General features: G+C 56.4%; 1 protein-coding gene across 7 annotated transcripts in view; it reads left to right on the plus strand.

Moving 5' to 3' along the window:
* SFXN5 (sideroflexin 5) overlaps nt 1–17,568 on the plus strand; it is a 127,334-nt gene extending 109,766 nt beyond the window's left edge. For 4 of the 7 annotated variants that reach the window (XM_044925778.2, XM_006045915.4, XM_025260826.3 and 1 more), the window contains one exon: nt 4,667–12,804. In XM_044925778.2, the coding sequence (XP_044781713.1) occupies nt 4,667–4,756 (90 nt within the window). In that variant the 3' untranslated portion in view covers nt 4,757–12,804. Of the gene's footprint in view, nt 1–4,666; nt 12,805–14,564 lie in introns of those variants that run through there. The other 3 variants (XM_044925779.2, XM_006045916.4, XM_025260827.3) reach the window with 1 other exon arrangement.
* Nucleotides 17,569–20,975: the final 3,407 nt, after the last annotated feature.

Genomic DNA, 20,975 nt, shown 5'->3' on the forward strand with positions numbered 1-20,975 from the left:
TGTCCTTGGTATCTCTTGACATGAAGGCAAACCCCATCCCAAGGGATCAGTGGGGCTCAGCGGGGGGTGGGGGTGAGGAAACAGGGTGCCAGGCTGACCGCTTGGTCTAGAGGCTTGGGATACAAAAGAGAGAAGAGGAAGGAAGCCAAGGGGAAAGGGAGAAGCAGCCCCACCACTGGAATGAGATGTGGGGTCAAGAGAGGCTTTATTTTCACAGTTTACAAATGGGAGAGACTGGAGCTTGAGCAAATGCAAAGGGAAGACCTCAGGAGAGAAGGAGGACATTGGAGGGGGAGGATGGAGAGCATGTCCATGAAGTTGGGGAGGCAGGGCACGGAAAGCAGTTCGGAGGATTCACTCGGTGCGGTGACCCCTCTCCCCTTCAGTAGGGAGAGGCAGATGCGGTTGGGGTGGAGTTCAGGGGTGGGAGGTTAAGGAAGTTGTTCTGATAGCTCCTGGGGTCTCAAGACTGAGCAGAGGAAGGAGGAGAGTGGGAAGGGGAGGTCAGAGGGCCATGGAGAAGGCTGGAGACCTTCAGAGGGGAGAGCAGGAGAGACTGGGGACCAAGGAAGTCAGAGAGCCTGGAGGGCAGGGCCAGGGGCCAGCGGAGGGGATGGCTGGGGGAGGGTTCAGGGCTGTGGGGGTGGCCAGGGATCATCTACCCAGAGGTACGGGGCCAGCTCCAGTTTTGTCTGGCTGGGTGAGGCATTTGGGAGGCTGGTATGAGTTCAGGAGGAGCAGAGGACTCCAGAATCTTAGCTGGGTTGGGGTGAAGAAGCACTAGCAAGCTGAGTGAGAAGAGCAAGGTTTGGTGCAGAGGCAGACCTATGGAGGCAAAGAACGACCACGGCGTCACTGAGCTCATGGGAAGATGGCGGCTGTGGCTGCAACATCGACCCTGCTCAGTCCTCGCCAGAGGGAGTGCGAGGGGCACAGGCTCCCCCAGGGAAGTTGAGGAAGGTGGAAGTAAGGTCCTGGGTGTTACACCTAGACTGCGAGGACTGGAGACATAGGGTCTTAAAGCAGGAGGAAGTGACCCAGCCTCCAGGCCCCAAGGAGGGTATGGACTGGCGTCACTTCCCTCCACTGAGTCCCAGAATTTTAGGAGGAAGCTATAATGGGAAGGGGCTCCTGTCTTGGGGGCCAGCCCAAGGCACGTGGATGGAAAGCAGTATCCTCATGCCCACGGGCCCAGCCTTGCTACAAAGCTGGGGTACCCTTCCAAACCTTATAGCTTACTCCCAAAGCTGAACAGCTATATCCTGATGCTTAGGGACTCTAAATGGAACGGGGGGTTCCAGGTTGCCTGGAAGCTCCGAAGATGGGAGGGAGGGCACTTGTTAGTGGTCCAAGCATCCCCATGTGGAAGGCCTGAGCCCACACTCCCCATAGTCACGAACTGCATCTCTGTGCAGTTGGGCCGCGTCTGCAGTTCTGGGCAAGAGTTGAGTGCTCCAGGTGCTTGCAAGCACCCCTGTTTTCAGAAGCCTCGAGTAGCTCCCATAGCTCTACCCCTCTGCACAGAGGAGAGACCCAGGGCAGAGAAAGCCCACGAGGGAACTGGAGCCTGTCCCATTGGAAGAATTTTCAAGGTCATCCAGTTTAGCACCCCCCTGGCTCTCTATGGGGGGAAATGGAGGCCCAGAGAAGCTGAGGGTCCAGCCCAGAGTCACAGATAAGCCAGAAACTGATGTGGGAGAACACCTCAGATGCCGGCTTCCAGTTCAGAGCTCCCAGGAGGTGTTGCATCTACTTGTTTCGTGGGATTTTCTCTCTTTTCACCTACCCTGGGGCAGTGAGAGAGGAGGGAGCTGGAGCCTCTCTGTGGTGGTGGAGTCTAGAGCTGTAGGTCTTTGGAGGCTGCTGCTCTGGGACAAGTAACAGAGAAATGGCCACAGTCCAGCCACTCCAGCCTCCAGCTCTGGCTGCCGAGAGGTGGTCTAAGGGAGCAACGTCCAGGCTCCTTCCTTCCCCCATGCCTGCCACAAATAGGCGTGGAAGTTAGTTCTGGGTGTCTAACCAAAGTCCCTCTCGTTGCAACCCAAGCCTCTTTCTCTAGATTGAGAAGAACATAGTCATTTTGTAATAAATCTCTAGAACTTTCTCTGGGAAAGGAGGGTAGGGCCATGATTTTCAGAGCAACCTCCTCGCCTGCATCAACCCCACAGAATGCAGGCTGGCCTGTGCATTATGGGGTGTTTGGAGGCCTGTCTCTGACCTGTGGCACAAAGGCCATCAGGCCGAGAGGACCTCGTTCCCTCTTTCTTCCTCCCAATTAATTCTCTCTAACGAGGTGCTGCTTCTGCTGTGTGGGGATCACATCTCACATCCCAGAAGCCAATGGGATTTGCCACAATGAGTCTGGACTTGCTTGGGCTGACCCAACCTTGCCAAGAGCCACCAAGGCTGTCAATAGGAGTAATCGCTGGCACACTAATTAATTAATTAGGTGACCTGGAGATGGAATTTAGGAACTTGTTCCTAGAATGGCTGGCCTGCAGTGATTGGTATGGGGTTTCCAACCCACTAACCCCAGAAGTTGAAGAAACAACTTCAATCCCCTCTTCAATTGCTGGGAGAGTTTTGTCTACTCTTTTCAAACTAGTGTTTCTGCCTATTAAAATGGTGCTAATTTTAAAATTAAAATTGCAAATGATAATAATTATAGCTACCATTTACTAAACATCTACTGGGCCAGGCAGCATGCTGGGGTCTCTGAGTGCCTTGTATTAAATCTTCCTAATATTCCTTAAGTCAAGGGAGTACTCCTGTTTATCAAGGGGTGTTGCCTAGACAGTTAGATATATGAGTCTCAGGCTCTGGGGAGAGATTTTGCGGGGGGAACATGGAACCTTTGATGCATGGGGGAGACTAAAGCCCTAGAAGTGTCGAGGTTGCCATGGGAGGGAAAAAAACTGTCTTAAAAAGGGCGGGAGCAGCCAGGGGAGAAACCTGATGAGCGCTTTCATGGACCCTGAGGACAAGGCCATTTTGAGGAGGAGGGGGCTCCCTGCAAGTGAGCTGCTGCGGAGGGGACTAGCAGGGGTTGACAAGGCTTGGCAGCCCGGGGCTGTAACTGGACAAAGCAGCTGAGGAGGCAAAGTGGTGGTCAGGATTCTGTCTCTGTTCTGAGAAATGAGCTCAGGGATGGGAAGCCACTGGAGAACAGCAAAGAAAGTGTCACTCGCCGGTGTTCTGTGAGACAGTCAAGGGATGGGACACATCGGGTGGCCGCTCTCCTGTGAGATGGGGGGTTGGGAGCCTGGGGAGAGGGCCGTGATGGGGAAGGAGTCGTACAGCCCAGGGCGGAAAGGCCTGGCCTCCCGGGGGTCCTGGGGTCCAGTAAGCAGAGGACCCTGGTTGATATGGTGGTGAAGTGTGATTCCAGAACATGACAGTCCTGCAAGGCAGGACCAGTATTACTCCATGTTTACAACTGGAAACTGAGGCATATAAGCAATGTGCCCAAGGCCCAGAGTTGGTAATAATGGAGGGGGCTCTGTATTCACAGAAGGATTCCAGCACCCTCCCCGTCCACCCCCACCTTACTGTCAAGTGAGAAGGCACAGGTCTGAACCCCAGAGGGCTCCTTGCTAATTTGCCAGTAGGAACTTTCCAGTGTGTTCCCCCAGCCCTCCTCCTTCATGGGGAATCCATGTCCACATTCACAGGGACCTTCTGAAGTCTGCCTTTGTTCTCCAACCCAGAGCTGAGGTCAGGTGGGGATGGGGGCCTATAGGCCAGCAGTTTGGGTAGGAAGCTTCCTTAGGAGCTTGAGTGTGAGAATGGGAAAGCAGGGTCTGGCCTCCCTTCTGAGCCCCGGTCCTGTCACAGGGAATGTGGGGTGTGTCCTGGTGGATCCTGGGGCCTACAGGTTAAGGCTTGGCCAAGGCCAACTCAGCCAGGCTGTGCCCAGGCAGCAATGGGCCCATCTGCATCCCCGCCGCAGATATTGGGGTGCTTTCCCCTTTTCCTTGTAATTGGGAGGCCCATGTCATAGCCCCTGCTCTCAGGGAGCTCTGTTCTGGGAAGGCAGATAGAAACCCAATAACCAAGGAATGTCGGGTGCGGCACAGCTAAGATGGAAATAAAGCAGGGTGCTGTGCTGGAGCTCGCCCAGGGCCGCGCCGGTCGCAGAGGCCGCCCTGTGGCATGTGGGGCCTGGTTTGTTTTGACCTTTCTGGCCCTGCCCTCTCTGGAGGTTGGGGCTCTGGGCTCCAGGCCAACGTTGCCAACTCTGTCCTCCCCCAGACACACACACACACACACACACACATGCTGGTGCCTAGGGTCCCTCAAGGGAGATGTCCAAGGTCCAGTCTCCGGGCCCGTGGGCTTGGCTGACCTGGGGATGATGAACGTCCCTCCCGCTCTGACAGCCAGTGTTCCCCACCTGGGAGCACTTCCAATCCCGTTTAATGAACCTCTTGTCTCCCCACAGCAAGAGGCAGCACCTTTGCCAAGTGCCCCGCCTGTGGCCCTGCCCGCTCTGTCTCCCTCTCTCTTTGTGCCTCTCTCCCTCGATTCCTCTGGGCTTTCCCCCACCCCATTCCCCTCTCTTCCCCCCGCGGTTCCCCCGGGAGCTTGGGGGGCTGGGGAACCGGGCAGCACATACAAGCCGGAGCCATTGTTCGACAATCTGTTTTTGTCTTCATCTTGTTGGCAGGCGGCAGGAGAGGAGCAAAAGGTTAATGAGACACTGTGCGGCGGGATTACCGCGACGGCGAGCGGCGGGCGGGCGAGCCAGCCGTGGTGACAGGGAACTAATTAGGAGCAGTTTAACAGGAGGAAAAAGTGAGATCTCCTCTTCACCAACTGTCAATAATTAGCTGGTTTGGTGAGGTTGAAATGTGTCCACAGGAAAAGGTGGGGCTTTTCTGTGGACGAGTCAGGCTCGGGGCTCCAGGGGCCCCTGGGGGCTCTGTCCTGTCCCTAGGTGGGGTTCAGGCTGGGGGCTGCCCCACGTGCCCCGGGTATGCCCTCCTCGCCTCTGCCTGGCATCCCCCCACCTCAACTCTCTGTGTGAGTTTGGGCTTCACCCCAAGACCTCCGTTTCCTTTGCCACAAGATGAGGGGTTGGAAGTAAGCTTTCTCCTGGTTCTGTCCATTAGGATTCTGGAAGTGAACCCATGAAACTGGGCCCTGGTACTGGAGCCAGGAGAGCTGATGGCGGGCTGTAGGACCTTAAGTCAGATGCTAACTGTAGGGTGCTTCTCTGGTAGTGTGGGTGCACCACCCTCCGGGGCCAGGCATGGCTTGTGAACGGTGCTGAGTGGCAAATGGGCAGAACCTTCCTTGGAACATGCCTTGGGGGCCCTGGACCCTGACTCAGCTCCTCAGCCCTCCCTGCAGCAATAGGGGTGGGAGCACAGGAAAGAGTGGCTGGACTGCCTCTGTAGGGCCCGGGGCTCCCCGAGTGTGTACATGTCTCTGTCTCTCCCCTGCACCAGCTTCGCAGGGTCTGTGTGGGGCGAGGAGTCTGGTTCACTAGCAGCGAGGGTTGCATGTCTCTGTCTCTCCCCTGCACCAGCTTCGCAGGGTCTGTGTGGGGCCAGGAGTCTGGTTCACCAGCAGCGAGGGCTGTTGCCCTGTGATTGCTGACTGTGGATTGTTGGTTTGTTGGTCCCTGACACCTCAGCAGGGAAACCCCCTCTGCCCCTCCAGGCTCTGCCAAACACCTTGACAGGAAGAAAAGACATCATCTGAGCCCCCAGGGCTTCCTGCTCAGAGCTCCCCCATCAGCCCTGCTAACCCCCAACCTCTCCCTCTCAGCCGAGCCCTTCCTTAACTCAGCCCTGGAGGGCCCAGGGCACCAGAAGCTCAGGCCCTCCCATGTCCTCACTCTAGTCACCCTGGTCTCAGAGATTGGCTTTTAGAGGTCACGTGCATGCTCTAGATGAGGTGTTTGAAGGTCAAGCTTAGCCATGCCCCTGTTCACTCCCCTACTCCTCCCAGGTCCCCCTCCCAGCTTCCATAGTTAAGAAACAAAGAGGCACACCATCCCTGTATGGGAAAAAAATGTGGGTACCCCCAGTGGGTACCAGAGCTTCTACCATCTCTCTCCTCATCACTAGCCCCCAAGTAAATGATAGCAACCAGCTTGGCTGGAAGCTGTGACCTGCCAGAAACAAATGTCTCTCCTAGCTTGCCTCTTTTTCTCTGAGAAAGCCTTTGAATTCCCAACCAAGAATGGGGAAGAGTTGGGAATGAGCTCAGGTTCATACTCAGGTCTTCCCAGGTGGCACTAATGGTAAAGGACCGGCCTGCCAGTGCAGGAGACGTAAGAGACATGGGTTCGATCCCTGGGTCAGGAAGATCCCTTGGAGGAGGGCATGGCAACCCACTGCAGTATCCTTGCCTGGAGAATCCCATGGACAGAGGGGCCTAGTGGGCTACAGTCCATAGGGTCGCAAAGAGTCAGACACGACCGAACTTAGCACGCAAGCTGTTCTGGAAGAGGTTCCTTCTCCAGGAAGTCCTCCCTGATGAGCCCCACTAGGATCTGTCTCACCCAACACGTGTAGACTCTGGTCACATGTTTCCTGCATCCCAACTCCCTCCCCAGGATGGCAGTACTGTCTCCGGGTATCGCTAAGGCTAAGAACTGGTGCTATTTAGCAACACCTAATGCAGAGCATGGCTTATCTGGGCTCACCTTGACTTGATTGCTTCCTGCTTCTCCCACTCTTCCAGGGCTGACACGAGACCAGAGCGATGTCTAGGGGGCATCGTGTCCCTCTTAGGTCCACCAAGATTGACCATCTCCCAGAGCAGGTGTTTCCTCCCCTCCAATCTTGAATCCATTTCCTACTTTGCTTGGAGATGTTTGTTTGGGGCTTTTCTCCTTTACTGCTTTAATCAGTCCCTATTGAACTCTGAAGTGGGCTATTTTTGCCATCAGAAATCTGCCGCCTCCCCGCCCGCTGCTTTCTTGGAGTTTGCCCACAGGACCCCCCAGGAGGGATGGATGGGAATGGCAAAGCCGCTCGGAGCCCAGGAACGCCAACGCCACCTGTCATGTTGCCTGTTCTGCACACCCCCACCCCAAACCTGCGCGTGCACGCAAGCCCACACACGAGCACGTGCACGAACATGCACACACGTGCCCTGGTGACAGGCATCAGCAGGGCCACCTCTCAGGCCATCCCTCCCCAGTTCTTTCCAGGACCTTCTAGAACACCTATCTAAATAGAGGCCAGGAAGGAAGGAGGCTTGGTTATGCAAAGCTTTTGCGGAGACAATTAAACGGGTCAGTATATGCAAAGTATTTCGGGTGTACCTGGCCCACAGCAAGGGCTCAGTCCTGTGAGCCGTGAGGAGACACAGGTAAGCAAGATCTAGGCTGGTGGTGGGATAACCATGGAGTCCTGACTTCCTTAAGCAGGTTTTCTAAGCCTCCAAAGGGTTCTCTCATCCACTTCTTGGTATTATCCACATTGCAGCCCCAGGAGTAGAAAATCTCCCCACCACACATATGGGGAAACTGAGACCTGAAGAAGATGGGGGCGGTAGAATGATTCTGAGATTGGCCCGGCAGGGGGCCCCTCGGGAGCTCCAAATGGGGAGGGGGCTCTGCACATTCCCTGGATGCACATTGCCTGGCGGGGGTGGGGGGGATCGAAAACATAACATAAGATCCCCGGACTTGAGGAGTTCGGTTTGGTTCAACTATTATGGAGGACTGACTATGCACAAGGTGACCGAAACTGCCCTGAATGGCTCACACTGATGTGGGGGCAGGCCCGGGATTCACAGCTGGTAAGAGTACGAATCAGTGCGAGGCTGGGGGTGTGGTGGAGAAGAAACAAGTGCCCGGGGCACCAGAGGCGACAGCAATGGGTTTGGTCTGAGAAGATCAGGGGAGGCTTCCTGGAGGTGGCAGGCAGCCTTAGCGGATTAGGCCTCAAAGCCTGAACACATGATGGAGAGGAGTTGGTGGATGAGGAGGCAGGAGAAGGCGGCAGAAGGCCTTGAGTGTGCAGTCGATGAGTCTGACATTCATTGGGAAGGCAGTGGGGCCCAGCGCCGCCACTGGAGGCCTGGCCCAGGGATCTAGGCTCAGGCCCCAGCTGCTCCCAGCCCTGGCCTAACACCCCTGTCCTCTGAGAATGCTCAGGGTGATGCTCAGGCCTGGGCGTGCATATCTAAGCAGGACCTGAGATCTGCCCAGCCTTGATGAGAGAGGGTGGTTTGCGGCTGCCCAGTGGGCAAGTTGGTTCCATGCTTGGCAGAGTTGGACAAGTTGGTGCCGGCTTGGGCTTTGGATCTGTGTCAATGTCGCCACCGCCTGCAGACCCTCAGAGGCCCAGACCCCTGACCAGGAGCAGGAGGCAGCTTTGAGCCATGTCACAGGGTCATGCGTATCACCCCACCCCCTGCCCAGCGCCTTTGAAAGGGAGGCAGAAAAGCCACCAGAAGAAAGGCAAGGAGGAGGAACTTCTTTGTAGTAGGTAAAAGCCGCAGAGAATGGGGCACAGACCGGGGATCCAGTTTCCTGTTTATGTCTCAGCACCTTAGCTCCAGGTTCAAATATGTAAACTATCCGGGGGCTGCGGCCTGCAGGTGTGTGTGCTCCCAGGCTGCGGAGGCAGAGGTGGCCCCACATGCATTCCTGCCTCTGCCCCCCATCCAAGATGAGCCAGGAGACAGAGGCGAATAGCTCAGGGTTAACCCTTCCAGCGCCACCAAGGAAGCCCATCTGGCCGCTCTAGGGTGCTCCGGGGCCAGTGGGCCTGGGGGTACTCCGGGGAGGCTGGTGCTTCCTGCTTGCTGCCTCTGACCATAGATGCAGCTGGAAGTCTGGGGCTATCTGCTCCAAGGGGAGCAGAGTCTGAGCTGGGTCTGGAGACTAGGGTGGGGCCTCGGCTGGGGAGGGCATCTGGATGAGGCTGTGGGAGCCAGGGTGCAGTTCTGCCTGGCAGTCCTTGAGTGTGAGCAGGAAAGCACTGCTCATCTCAAGGCAAAGTGGGGCTGTTCCCAGCAACCCATGTCTTCTTGACACCCCCAGTTCTAGGGTGGGGTACCATCAGCCAGTGCTGCTGGATCACTTCAGCCAGGGCTCTGGCTCCCCATCCTAGACATCCCTTCTCTCGAGGCCCGGGCTGCTGGTCGACAGGCACCTGGGGGGGGTTTGTCAGATGAAGGAAGGGACCCATAGGTTCCTGCAGGCCCCCTGGGCTGCCTGCACTGGGTCACCCTTCTCCCTGTGGCCACTCCTTGTCCAGCCTTCTTTCTCCTTGTCACCTTCTCCCCAGAGGAGGCCCTTCAGAGCTTCTCTGTGGTCAAGCCCCTGCCCTTGGCCCCCTCCCCAGGGATTCTAGTCTTCTGGGCTGATGCTAGTGGCCTCTCCTTGCTACACTCACTCCTCTCACTGGGCCTTGGCCTCTCCCTCCATCCACAACCCACTTGTGAGCCAGTGTGGCCATCACACTATTTGTTCTGCTGCTGACGTAGCACGTGAAGCAGGGTGAGCTCCAGAGAACACATTCCTGGTCTCTACTTCGGGGCCCTGGAGCTGGTTAGCTGCCCTCCCTCAGTACCTGAATCACATTCATTCAGGTACCTGAATCACATTCATTTACCAGCACAGCCCTGGATATGATTTCTGTGGAGGAGACTCAGGCCCACCCCACCCACCACCACCAACTGCAGAGAGGTGATCGTCAAAGGGTAGGTAGCACAGAGGTCCCTGCCCCGGCCTCCCCTGCTGGGCCCAGTGGTGAGGACCCCCAGTGGTCCCAGCATCCGTGAGTCCAGGAGATGCTGGGGCATTGGCTCAAGCCCTAGCTATGGTCAGAGAACTGGAGAGGCCTTAACCAATGAGCAGTTGAACTGGCCTGTGATAGAAGTGAGAGGCTAAGTGAGGGTTAGGAGTCCTCCTGGATTCTAGGGGGTCACCAAATCCCACCCAAATCCCGCTGCCAAGAGCAAAGACTGAGCCTCTCAGTCCTCGCCGGGGCCGTTGTGTTTGCCTGATGTCCATGCTGCTGTGGTCTGTGGCGCCCTCTGTCACTGTCTCCGCTCCTTGGGCTGGACCCCCAAGGCCACCATCATGGGCTTGTTCCCTACACCCGCCCCTCAAATGTGCCTGTTCCCTAGGCCTGGCGCCCTCCCCTGCCATCTGCTCTTCTGGGCAAGCTCCTCTACTCCGGGGCTCCGACTGTGCTCTCACATCCAGGGCTCACTCTTCTGCCCAGGGACCTGCCCAGAGCTCCACCCCCAAGACCTGCCTGCCTCCCCCGCTCCTCAACCTGGGAGACCCAAGCCTACCACACTCCCACTCCGACCCACCCCCCATATTCCCCTGCCTCTGAGGATGGCGTCACCAGCCACCCCGGCTCCCGAGCTAGAATTAGCAATCATCCAACGCACAGTCATCCTCCACACCTCCCTCTCACCCCCACATGGAATTGGTCATCAACTCCTATGGCTTTTGTCTTCAGAAAGGATCCCCGCACACCCTTCTGTCAGCCCCCACTGGCGGCATCCTAGGGAAGACCTGGCATCTTTCTCTGATGCCTGAAGCTGCCCCCTCACTTACTCCTCCATCCCACCACCACCAGCAAGATGGGGATCTTGGACCACCCCTGCTCAGAAGCCTTGCATGGCTATTGCCCTCAGATAAAATGCTGACATATTCAAGTGGCCTACGAGGGCCTGCCTGTCCCAGCTCCGCCTCCATTTCTGCCACATTCCAACCTGTCCACCATTGCCCACACCAAACATGCCGTGCTGGCCAGCTAATGCTTTTCTCTTCCCCAGCAAGCTTTTTCTGCCCTCTCTCATCAAAACGCCCATTTCTTCCTGGCTTCCCTCCCCTGAGAAGTCTTCCTTTCCTGTTCTTTCATCGGTGCATGGTAACCCCCAATGCGTGGTAACTCCTCCCCAGTTGCCATGGCACTTTGTCTCTCTGGAACCCATCTGCTTTCCTGTCTGACTCCTCCCCTAGACTTGAAGCTTCTCAAGGGCACGGGCTGGTCTTGTCCATCTCTGTTTGCCCAGCCTGCTGTATGGCGTTGGCAGCCGTAAGCATCCGCTACTTAAGGGCCGACTGAATTGAAATGAGAGGAAAAGCCTTAGATGCCATCTGTCCCCAAGTGCCTGCTCCTGAGTTGAGGGCCTCGACCACCGCCCTTCCCCGCAGCCTTCCCATTGCCTGCGTCTCCCCCCTGCTTCCCTCCTACCTGCTGTCCTCAGCTCAGTGGGGAGCTGGAGGAGGGAGCCTGGGTCTGTGACAGCCCCACTGAGAGGATGAGGTCTCGGTCTCCACCAGGGCCAGTGCTCTCCAGGGAACGGGCCGAGGAGGCTGTGGCCCTGGCCCGTGGTCCTCCACCATGGTGGTGAGCAGCCTCTCTGATTTTAATGCGGGACTCAGTGCTTCAGTGAAAGCCGGCATGGGAAGTTGCTAATAATGGCACTAAAATAAAATATGCTACATCTGTTATGGGTAGCAGAACAAAATTAGCTGCTCACACCTCTGACATCCAAGATGTCTTAACTTAAAATACTCCTTGGCTTACTTTACATCATTTACTGATTATATTTAAAAGAAATACAATTTTGCAATTACTGTTCTTTCCAGTGTGATATCTATGCATCATTTTCCTTTTATGTTTATATATTTCTCCTTCATTAGTGCAGTCTGAAGGGTGATTAGGATTCTTCAAACATTTTACAGAGGTTAAACGTTGATTAAGATTTAATTATTACTGTAAATAGCTTGGAATGACATATGGTGCAAAAGCCTGACATATGTGCATTTGAATAAATGAAGTGCTATTTCCCAGGATGCCTCAGTAGCTGTTTAACAGCTTTCCCGAAGGGTTATGTTACACCTCATGGTAAGATTGCTGGGATGTTATATTTTGTTGGTTTTTGCAGCTGAAAGCTAAGAACAGTTTTCCAGTTTTTTAAAAACATTGAATATTTTAAATACCTAAATTGTTTTGCACAAATTTTTGCTAATTTGTCTAACTAGGTTAAACATTTTCAAAAGCATTTAGATTTTTAAGCGTGGGCGCTGTGCATTGTGTCGGGGCAGCATGGGGATGAGGGGAGCGGCCGGGGCGGAGAGGACTCGGAGGCCAGCGGGGTGTGCAGGGAGGAGGTGGTTCGAGGGGAGCGGGTGGGGCGGAGAGGACTCGGAGGCCAGCGGGGTATGCAGGGAGGAGGTGGTTTGAGGGGAGCGGGTGGGGACGAGGCCTGGGCCCTGAGCCTGCTTCTTGCCTCTTTGGCCTTCTCAAGTGGGCTGTGTATCGGGATACCAGAGACCACAGGGAGAGGGTCCCTGCCAGTTGCAGTCCACAGTGAATCCCCTCTTGTCTGGCCTCAGACCTGAGTTCTCCGAAAGCTGGGCCAGGCTATGGCACCCCCTGCCTGCTCCCCAGGGCTGCCATGTCTTGATATATAGCACGTACCTGGGACCAGGCTCAGCTGAGCTGACTGGTGCTTCCTGATTCAACCCAGGGCAGGGGTCAGGCCGGGGCTCCTCACGGAGCCTCCCTCCTGGCTCCCTCAGGTTTAGGGGCTCCGGCATTCCCACTGGCTCAGCCCCCAGAGCTGTGGGTCAACATCCGGGCTGCTGTGGGGACTCCCAGGGGACCCCACCCTCCCGGTACTTTCTGCCTTTCTTCTTTCCACTCATTGGCTCAACACTTGAGAACACCTGCTGTCTCCCGGCCTTGAGGATGCACGATGCACAGCAGCATGCACTCGCTGCCTCATGGAGCTTGCGATCTACCGTGGGAAGAGGAGCAGGAGCAAGCAGTCAGCCTCAAATCATGTGCTACAAGTGTACAGAGGGAGGCAAGTGTGGGGCTGGAGAGGTGGCCACACCCAGCCTGGATGAGGGAAGATATCTGAAGCAGCGGCCTGGAAGCTGAGCGGAGGACCAGGGATTCAGAGTAGGCCAGGCGAGGAAGAGGCAGCGGGGCAGCTCAGGCAAAGACTCGGGGCGTGAGTAAGCCAGCGTATCTGGGGCACTGTGATAGGCAGGTGCGCTGTGTCTCCACTCCCACGGACAGGGTGGCGAGAGCGAGGCAGGGTCTGGGGCCCTGAGGGCAGTGGTGCCGGTGAGCCCTTTCACAACAAAGAGAGGCATGATCGGACTTGCTGCTGAGAAGGCTGACCCTGGCTGTGGTGGAAGAGGGGCTGGAGGGGGTGAGACAGTGAGGGGAGGGAAGGAGAGTGGAGGTCTGGAAGTCCCCGCGGTCCCTGGCCAGAGCACCGTTGGACGGTGGTGTGAAGCTGGGGTCGGGGAGGAAGAGATGAGGAATTCAGTTCTGTTCTAGATGGGTCGAGTAGAAGTACCTATGGAGCTGTGCGCAGGGAAGAGGGACCCCCAGACCCTGAGAAGCGTCCAGTAGGTGTCACAAAAAGGCAGCTGGCAGTAAGCTTGGAGAGAAAGACTTTTGTGGAGGGGAGTGGAAACAGAAGCCAGGTTTGCAGTGGGCTGGGAAATCAGTGGGAGGTGAGGAGCTGGAGCTGCCCTTAAAGGAGTGGACAATGCCTTAAAGAAGCGTGATTGTTATGGGGGGAGAGAGCCCCAGTGGTAGCAGGAACATGACCCGGGGTAAGGGAGGGTGTCAGATGGGAGGTTCTCTGCTGATGAGCAGGAGTCCCTGAAAAGGTGGGCAACAGGGTGGGCTATCTGGGAATGGTCTCCCGTGTGGGGTCCTCCGGGGGCAGGGATAGCCACAGTGGGGCAGCAGGAGGGCAGATCCGGAGCAGAGTGTGGACACAGGTAGGTCATGGGTTTGACGAGAAGCTGAGGGGTGCCTCGTGAGGCCTTCTGTTTTCACTCCAAGGTAGGAAGATGAGTGGAAAGCTGAGGGCGGGGAGGCTGAGGAGAGCAGAGGAGGCTTTAGGCAGCCTCTGTGGAGAATGGGAGATGGAGCTGACCAACCATGTGGCCCAGGGGTGGGGGTTTTCTGGCCACTGTGAGGGTCCAGCCAAAGTCAAGGACAGTGAACGCTGAGCAGTCTCTGCTAGGTGGTCAGGTTCAAGTGGGGAGAAGGTAGATGCGTGATGGAGCTGCTCCTTCTGCCAGTCAGGCCGGAAGGACCTTGCAGCTTGGAGAGGCTCAAGTGGTGGCCTCTCACATCCAAGCTGGAGGGGGAGGATGTGAAGACAGCTCTAGAGAGTCTGGGGCTGGGGTCGGTGGTCTGAAAGCAGATAGGAGAGTGAGGAGGGTGCTTGGAGGGACAGGGGACAGTGGGGTGCAAGAGGGTGGGGTTTGGATTTGAGTTTGGGTGGAACAGCCCTGGGGGATGAGGTCCTTGGAGATGAGGGAGATGGAGAACTCAAGGTAGGACCTTCCCCTACATGGACGTGCTGGCAGCGGATGAGGTACAGCTTTGGCTGGAAGGGGTGTCGTGAGCCCCTAAGCAAAAGGACAGGAAAAGAGGAAGATGTGCCACGAGGCGGCATGCGTGGGCCCTGGTTGGGGGCCGGGGGCAGAGGAGAAGCGGCAGCACCAGGCGGTCCTGACTGCTGCTCCCAGCTCCCCGCTTGTCCCCTCCCTCCCTTCCCCTCACCTTTCCTCTCTGCTCTCACTCTCTCCTCAGATCGAAACAAGCCAGTTAGAGCCTGAGATCGCCCGGGCCACGAGCAGCCGGACAGTGGTGTACAACAAGGGACTGTGAGCAGTGGCCGGCCGGCCTGGGGACAGAGCGTTGTCCAGGCCAGGAGTTGGGGGCAAGGAAGGAGTCCTGTGGGCTGCACCTGCGGGCAGAGACAAGCTGACCCCCACCCCCAGTCCCAGGCCACCTGGGGGAGCACTCCCCCCACAGTGGTAGGGAGACTAATCTATTCACGAATTAACATAAGGGAGAAGAATTCTGACACATTTACTATAAAAAATAATCAAGTGCATTTCTGGGCCTTACGTGGGGTTGTCAAAACTCTACTTAGCACAATTATGTGTGAAGCTGAAAAATTGTAGAGTGCCCACGGGGTAGGGTTAGGATCCTTTTATACTTAGTTTCTTTTTTATTTTTAATCAGAATCAAGCCTGGTTACAGCTGCCCAGAGGCAGCAGGTGGTGGGAGGAGGAGAAGGCCTGGGAGCTGGTGGTCCTGGTGGCTGGGCTGCTGGATTTAAGATGCTACTGAGGCCAGGCCCGATGGCTGCCTGGGCTGGGGAGGGGAGGCAGGCAGATGAACCAGCTGTGAGGAAGTTGCTCAGGAAGTGGCCCAGGAAGTCAAGGGGCACTGGAAGATTCCTTGGGCAGCTGGCTCTGAGTGTGGCCAGCCTTCATTCACACCTCTCCTGCAAAACCAATCCCTCTGCGTGAAGCCCAGTGACACACCGAGGCTGTCGTCACCCTTCAGGGAGCCCTCATCCGTTTGGGACCCGAGATGATTCCGGCTCCAGGCAGGAGGCCCTAAGAAGGAGCAGTGTTTGGCGGAAACTGTGCCTGCATTCTGGCTTCTGTGGGAAGGTCTTCCTTCCAGGCACAGGCTGGAAGCTGGGTGTTGGGGCCGAGGGTGGGGCTGGAGCCGGGCTGCCTGTTGTCATTTCCAGCCACCAGGTCGGCTACCCAGCTCATCATTTCCCGAGCAGGAGGGTCTTGTGCCCAAAGCCCAGATCTCTAGGCATCGACCTGAGAGTGTCAACCCCGGAACAGCGGGCCCTGGCTCTGGCACTCATGGGCTGTGTGACCTTGGACAAGTCTACTCCTTTCACTGAGTCTCCACTCTCTGTCTGGAACCAGAGGACTGTACGGAGGCATTCCCACCTGCTCTTTCCGCTAAACTTCATCTTTGCCCGTCCTGCTCAGTGGCTGGGCAGTCCAGGCACATCCCCAGTGTGGACACTGGACTGGGAATGGGGCAGGCTCCTTTGGAATGGCCAGCGGTTGGCCTCAGCACCGGAACCTTGCCCTTCTGTATGTGAACATCCTGGGAGCACTTGACCTTTGCCAAACACCTTACAGTTCTGGAGCAGGGGGCAGAGTGCCCGCCTGGGCCTGCGTGTGCACACGTGCCCGTGCCGTCGCCTCTCACCGTGCACAGGTCTCTGAGGCCCCTTGCTGCTGGCTCCCACTGGCAGGCCAGAAAGAGGAGAGCTCTGCAGGAGCTTTGCAGAGGGAAGCAGGGCCTGCGGTGAGGATGAACAGGATAACCCCCCTGCCACACCCCTGTCTGAAAGGCCCAAAGAGGAAGCCTGGCCTCCAGGCATCCCTCACCTGGCCCTAGCTGGAGTGGAGCCTTTGATATGCTCCCCTGGTGACTTCACCCTGAGAAAGAGACCTGGCCAGAGCTGAACACACACAGGGGCAGGAAAGGACCAGTGCAGGGCAGAACATGCGTGGCCATGGGCGGCTCTTCCTGTCTTTAGGGCAGGGTAGTGTGAGGTGCGCCTCCCACAGGCATTGACACCGGGTACCCCCAGAAGCCCCTGCTGCTCTCTCCTCCCAGCCAAACCCTGATGCCCCCTGCTAGCTCTGCAGGATACTGCTCTGAGGGCTCCCCACTTTCCAAAGGAGCAGCCCATCGGTAAAGGCAGAAGGCGGAGACAAACATGGAGGGTGTGAGCAGTGTTGGACGGGCAGGTGGTTTCAGCTAATCCCCCTGTAATGGGAATGTGCCAACGACTCGGGGCTGGGCATGTCTGGGGCCTCTCGTGAAAAGCTCACTTCAAGCTCACCTTGCCCCACCTCTCACAGGGTCTTGTTCTTTTGCACTTTACCTTGGGACCAAAACTGCCCACCCCAGCCCCTCTCCCATCCCCTCCCGGGCCCTGGCAGAGACGGGGGTCTTTCCAACTCAGTCTGTGTGCTTGCTGCCCCAACCCTGGGAGCCCTGTGGCCTCGGCGTCTCATAACCTACTTACATTGTCTCCTGGGTGATTTCTTGTCATGCTCCCAATGCAATTTCATGTGAGCTAAGGGGGTTTCTCCTGGAGAGAGGGAAGTGAGGGGTGGGTGGCAAAGGATCCCGATAGCTCAGTGTAATAGTGACAGAGGTCCCGGTTCAGGTGCTGAGTCCTGGTCTGGCTGCATTAAATACCGTGAGGGTAAACTTTTGGTCAACATACACCCTCTACTCTGCTGAGGCCAGAGGACAAGAGGCCTCGTGGGCAGACTGGTTCACATCTGGAATGGAGGCTGAGGCAGGACCCACTGAGGGCAGGGCCTGGCCCAGCTGTGCCAGAGCACAGGGCATGCCTGCCACTGACTCTTGAGCCCTGATGTCCCAGCCCACCCTCCTCTGGTCACTTCAAACATTCCCGCAGGCTTGGGGATACCCTGCTGCCATCCCAGAGAGTAATCTGAGTGCACAGGGACTAAAAGCCCAAGACGTTGAGAGGACCGACCGACCCCGTTCCAATCCCTGACTGTGAGCCAGCGGGTGTCCTGTCCTGATGGCCTGAGAGGAGAAGGGCCGGGGCACGGAAGCAAGGTGGTTTTCCAGCCCTGGGTCAGAGGGAGCGAGGCACCAGCACACACGCTGCGTTCCCTCCCAGGGTACTCTGCAGTGTCTTTTTAACCTTCTCAGAAAATTCCTCAAACTCTGTGATTTCTGTAATACTATTGAGCTGTGGGCAATAAATGATGGATTTAAGGCATCAGGGCTTGGCTTTGTGAATTGTGGGTGGGAAGGGTGGGGGTGGGGAAACAGTGGCAACCAGCCAACAGCTGACAGGATTTTGTGGGAAGGCCCTGAGGAAGGTGCAAACCTATCCTCTAGGAGGGTCAGGCCTGCTGGGAGGCCCATAGGGAGAGAGAGACAGAAGGATGGAGGAGCAGGAGAGGGCAGAAAGCTGGATGAGGGGGTGAGTTGAAACTCTGCCGAGGGACCCTTTATAAAGCAGGTGCTGAATGGAGCACCCACTAAGGGCCCACTGCAAGGAAAGGAGTAGAAAAGGGATTCTGGTAGATTCTCAGCTGCTGATAGCCGGAAGACAGGAGGGAGGCATTGCAGGGGGGATGCATTCTGGACTGCCTGGGGGCCAGGAGGGACTTCCGAGGGAGAGGTGTGCGCCAGGCAGAAAGCTACCTGGCATTGACATGCACCATCGTGTGCATGCTACCATCCCTGGCAACTCTGCCTCTTTTAGACTCTTCCACAGTCCCTCAGGGCCAGCCTTGGCCACCTCCTGACAGCTCTCGCTCCTCCAGCTCCAGGCAGCTCCCAGAGTTCCTGAGGAGGTGAGGCCTGGCTTCTTCTCTGGGACCTCCAAGCACCGTCCGCCCTCTGCAGGGAGGAGCTGATGGAGCCGATGCCCTCCCCTGCCAGGCAGTGGATGTGTGGTTCGTGGTCAGGCAGCCCTGGGTTCCGGCTCCAATTTGGCCTCAGCATGACTGTGACTTCTAGCCGATCACTTCCTCCGTTCACCCATTCATTCAGTCAGGTGTTTATGGAGCATCTCCAGCAACGCTTCGGTGTGGCTAAGGGTATAAAATGTCAAGAACAGCATTGCTCGCTGGACTGGGGTAAGTACTGGAGAGACCAGGTGAGGAATGCACCCAGACTCTTCTCCACACGCCTCCCAGGCGTCAGAGGGGCTGCTGCCTCCCCTACCTAGGCACAGGGCCTCCCTAGGAGGGTGAGAGGAGGAAAAGGACAAGGGAGGGGTCTGTTCTCAAAATGATGCTTTTAGGTCAGGGGCCTTCTGGTCTCTGGGGAATTTGCTAAGAGCCTCACTGGCCACGGCCGCCATCCGGACGGAAATCCTCGACTCTCTGGACAGACGCAAATCCCTCCTGGGAGCTGTTTGTTGTTTTTAGCTGGTTCGGGGGCTCAACTTCTGCCCAGCCCAGAGATCATTGACACTCCAGGAATGTGGCTTCCCCTGGCCCCATCCCCACCCACTGGCCCCTAGGGCTTCCCTCCTCCCACTCAGGCCACGGTTAGGAGGAGAGTCAGAGTGCCAGCGAAGGAAAGCAGTGATGAGCGACACTTTCCAAAGCACTGGGGAGCCCAACCTCATGTTCAGGATGGAGCTTCCCTCCTGCCATCTCACCCATCCCACTGCCCTTGATTAGCTCCCCAAACAAGAAAGACTCAGAGTTCCCTGAAAGGCCTCACGCTCCAGGACCTTGCTTCCCTCAGCATCAGGTGTGTCTCTTAGGCAATAGCCCAGAAGTGTTTGCGTTCCACTCCTAGGAAGCTGCCGGCAGTCTGTCCAAGGTCAGAGCCTGGCTCCTTCTCTACAAGGACAGCTCCTCAACCGGAGCTAGAATCTGGAGACCCCACCTCGCTCCAGTTCCCTGGGCCTTGCAGAGGGGAGAAGAGAAGGAAGGAGAGAACAACATGGGGAAAGAGAAGGTGTACAAATGAGGAGACAGACCGAGGCACCAGACACCCCTTGAAGACCCCCACACAAATCCAGCGGGGAAATGAGGGAAGGGTGCTGCCGTCAGCCCCCGGCCGCCCGGGCTGGCTCTCAGCCTCTTCACATGTGTGCACGCAGAGGGACGGACAGTACAGCAGGGCCCTCGCTCTCTTCCAGAGGCTAGTTGCAGGAAGACACTGGAGATGTCAGTGAGCCGGCAGCTGCAACGCCGAAGACAGCTGGAGCCACTAGAGGCTTTAAGTAGGGAAATGGATTTCAGCCGTCAACAGAGCAGAGGGTAGTGTGAACAGGCAAGACTGCTGGGGAGACAGGGGAAGAGACCTCTGTGGCAGTCAAGGTGAGGGAAGATGGACCCTGGACCAAGTGATGGGATGGGGATGGAGAGAAGTGAGGAGGTTCAGGACTGCTTAGCTCCTGCTGATTCATGTGGAAAGGACGGCAGAGGACAGTCCAAGATGGCCCTGGATTCCTGGCTTTGTCAGTTGAGGACATAGATGGTGGTGCCATTTCTCAGAACTAAGGACAGAGAAGGAAGAACATACCTGCAGAGACGATGATGCACTCTGTTCTGCAAGTTACTAGAGGTTCCTGTGAGACAACCAAGTGAAGATGCCAGAAGTCAACTGGGAGTGCCTGTCTGGAGTTCAGGAACAGGGTGGGGTATCCAATCCCAATCGATGCAGATTGGCATGTTGTCCATTATATTGATTCCCTGGAGGCTCAGATGGTAAAGAATTTGCCTGCCAATGTAGGAGACCGGGGTGTAATCCCTGGATCGGGAAGATCCCCTGGAGAAGGGAATGGCAACCCACTCCAGTATTCTTGCCTGCAGAATTCCATGGACAGAGGGGCCTGGTAGGCTATAATCCATGGGGTCACAAAGAATCAGACACTACAGGGGAACTAACACTTTCACTTTTCACCTGGGGCTAAAGGAACAGAGGCAACCACGGAGGTGGGGGGAGGTACGTAGAGGGAGAAGAGGAAGACCTGGGCCAGAACCTCCAGGGGTCCCCATCTGTGAGGACTGCACAGAAGCTCAGCCCCAAGAAAGGTGTTGTGGGCTGAACTGTGTCTCCCCAGTATGTTGAAGTCCCAACCTGCAATATCTCAGAATGTGACTCCATTTGGAGGTACAATCCTTAAAGAGGTAATTAAGTTAAAATGAGATCAATTAGGATGGGCCCAAATCTCACCAGTATGACTACTGTCCTTATAGGAAGAGGAAATTCAGACGTAGTCACGCATAGAGGGAGAGCACCAGGTGAACACGAAGACGGCCATCTGCAAGCCAAAGAGGGAACCCTCAGAAGAAAACAACCCTGCTGGCACTGTGCTCTTGGATTTCTAGCCTCTAGAACTATGAGAAAAAAAGACAAAAACCCTACTGTTTAAGCCACCCAGTCTGTGGTGCTTGTGGCACCCCTAACAGACTAATACAAGAAGAAAGAGGAAGATGAGTAGAGTGTGGCATCCCAGATGACAAGAGATGAGGATGCTTCAAGTAGGAGAGGCTGTCCGGGTATTTAATAGATGCTGAGAGTTGAAGGAAAATGAAGACCGAGGTGTCTCTTGGAAAGACCTGGAGAGAATGGTCTCAGTGGAGTGTGGTCATGGCCACAGATCTCCATGGGTTGAGAACTTAGCAGGACTCCCAATGACTGCCAGTATCACAT

The sequence above is a fragment of the Bubalus bubalis genome, chromosome 12, assembly GCF_019923935.1.
Source record: "Bubalus bubalis isolate 160015118507 breed Murrah chromosome 12, NDDB_SH_1, whole genome shotgun sequence".
NCBI lineage: Eukaryota > Metazoa > Chordata > Mammalia > Artiodactyla > Bovidae > Bubalus > Bubalus bubalis.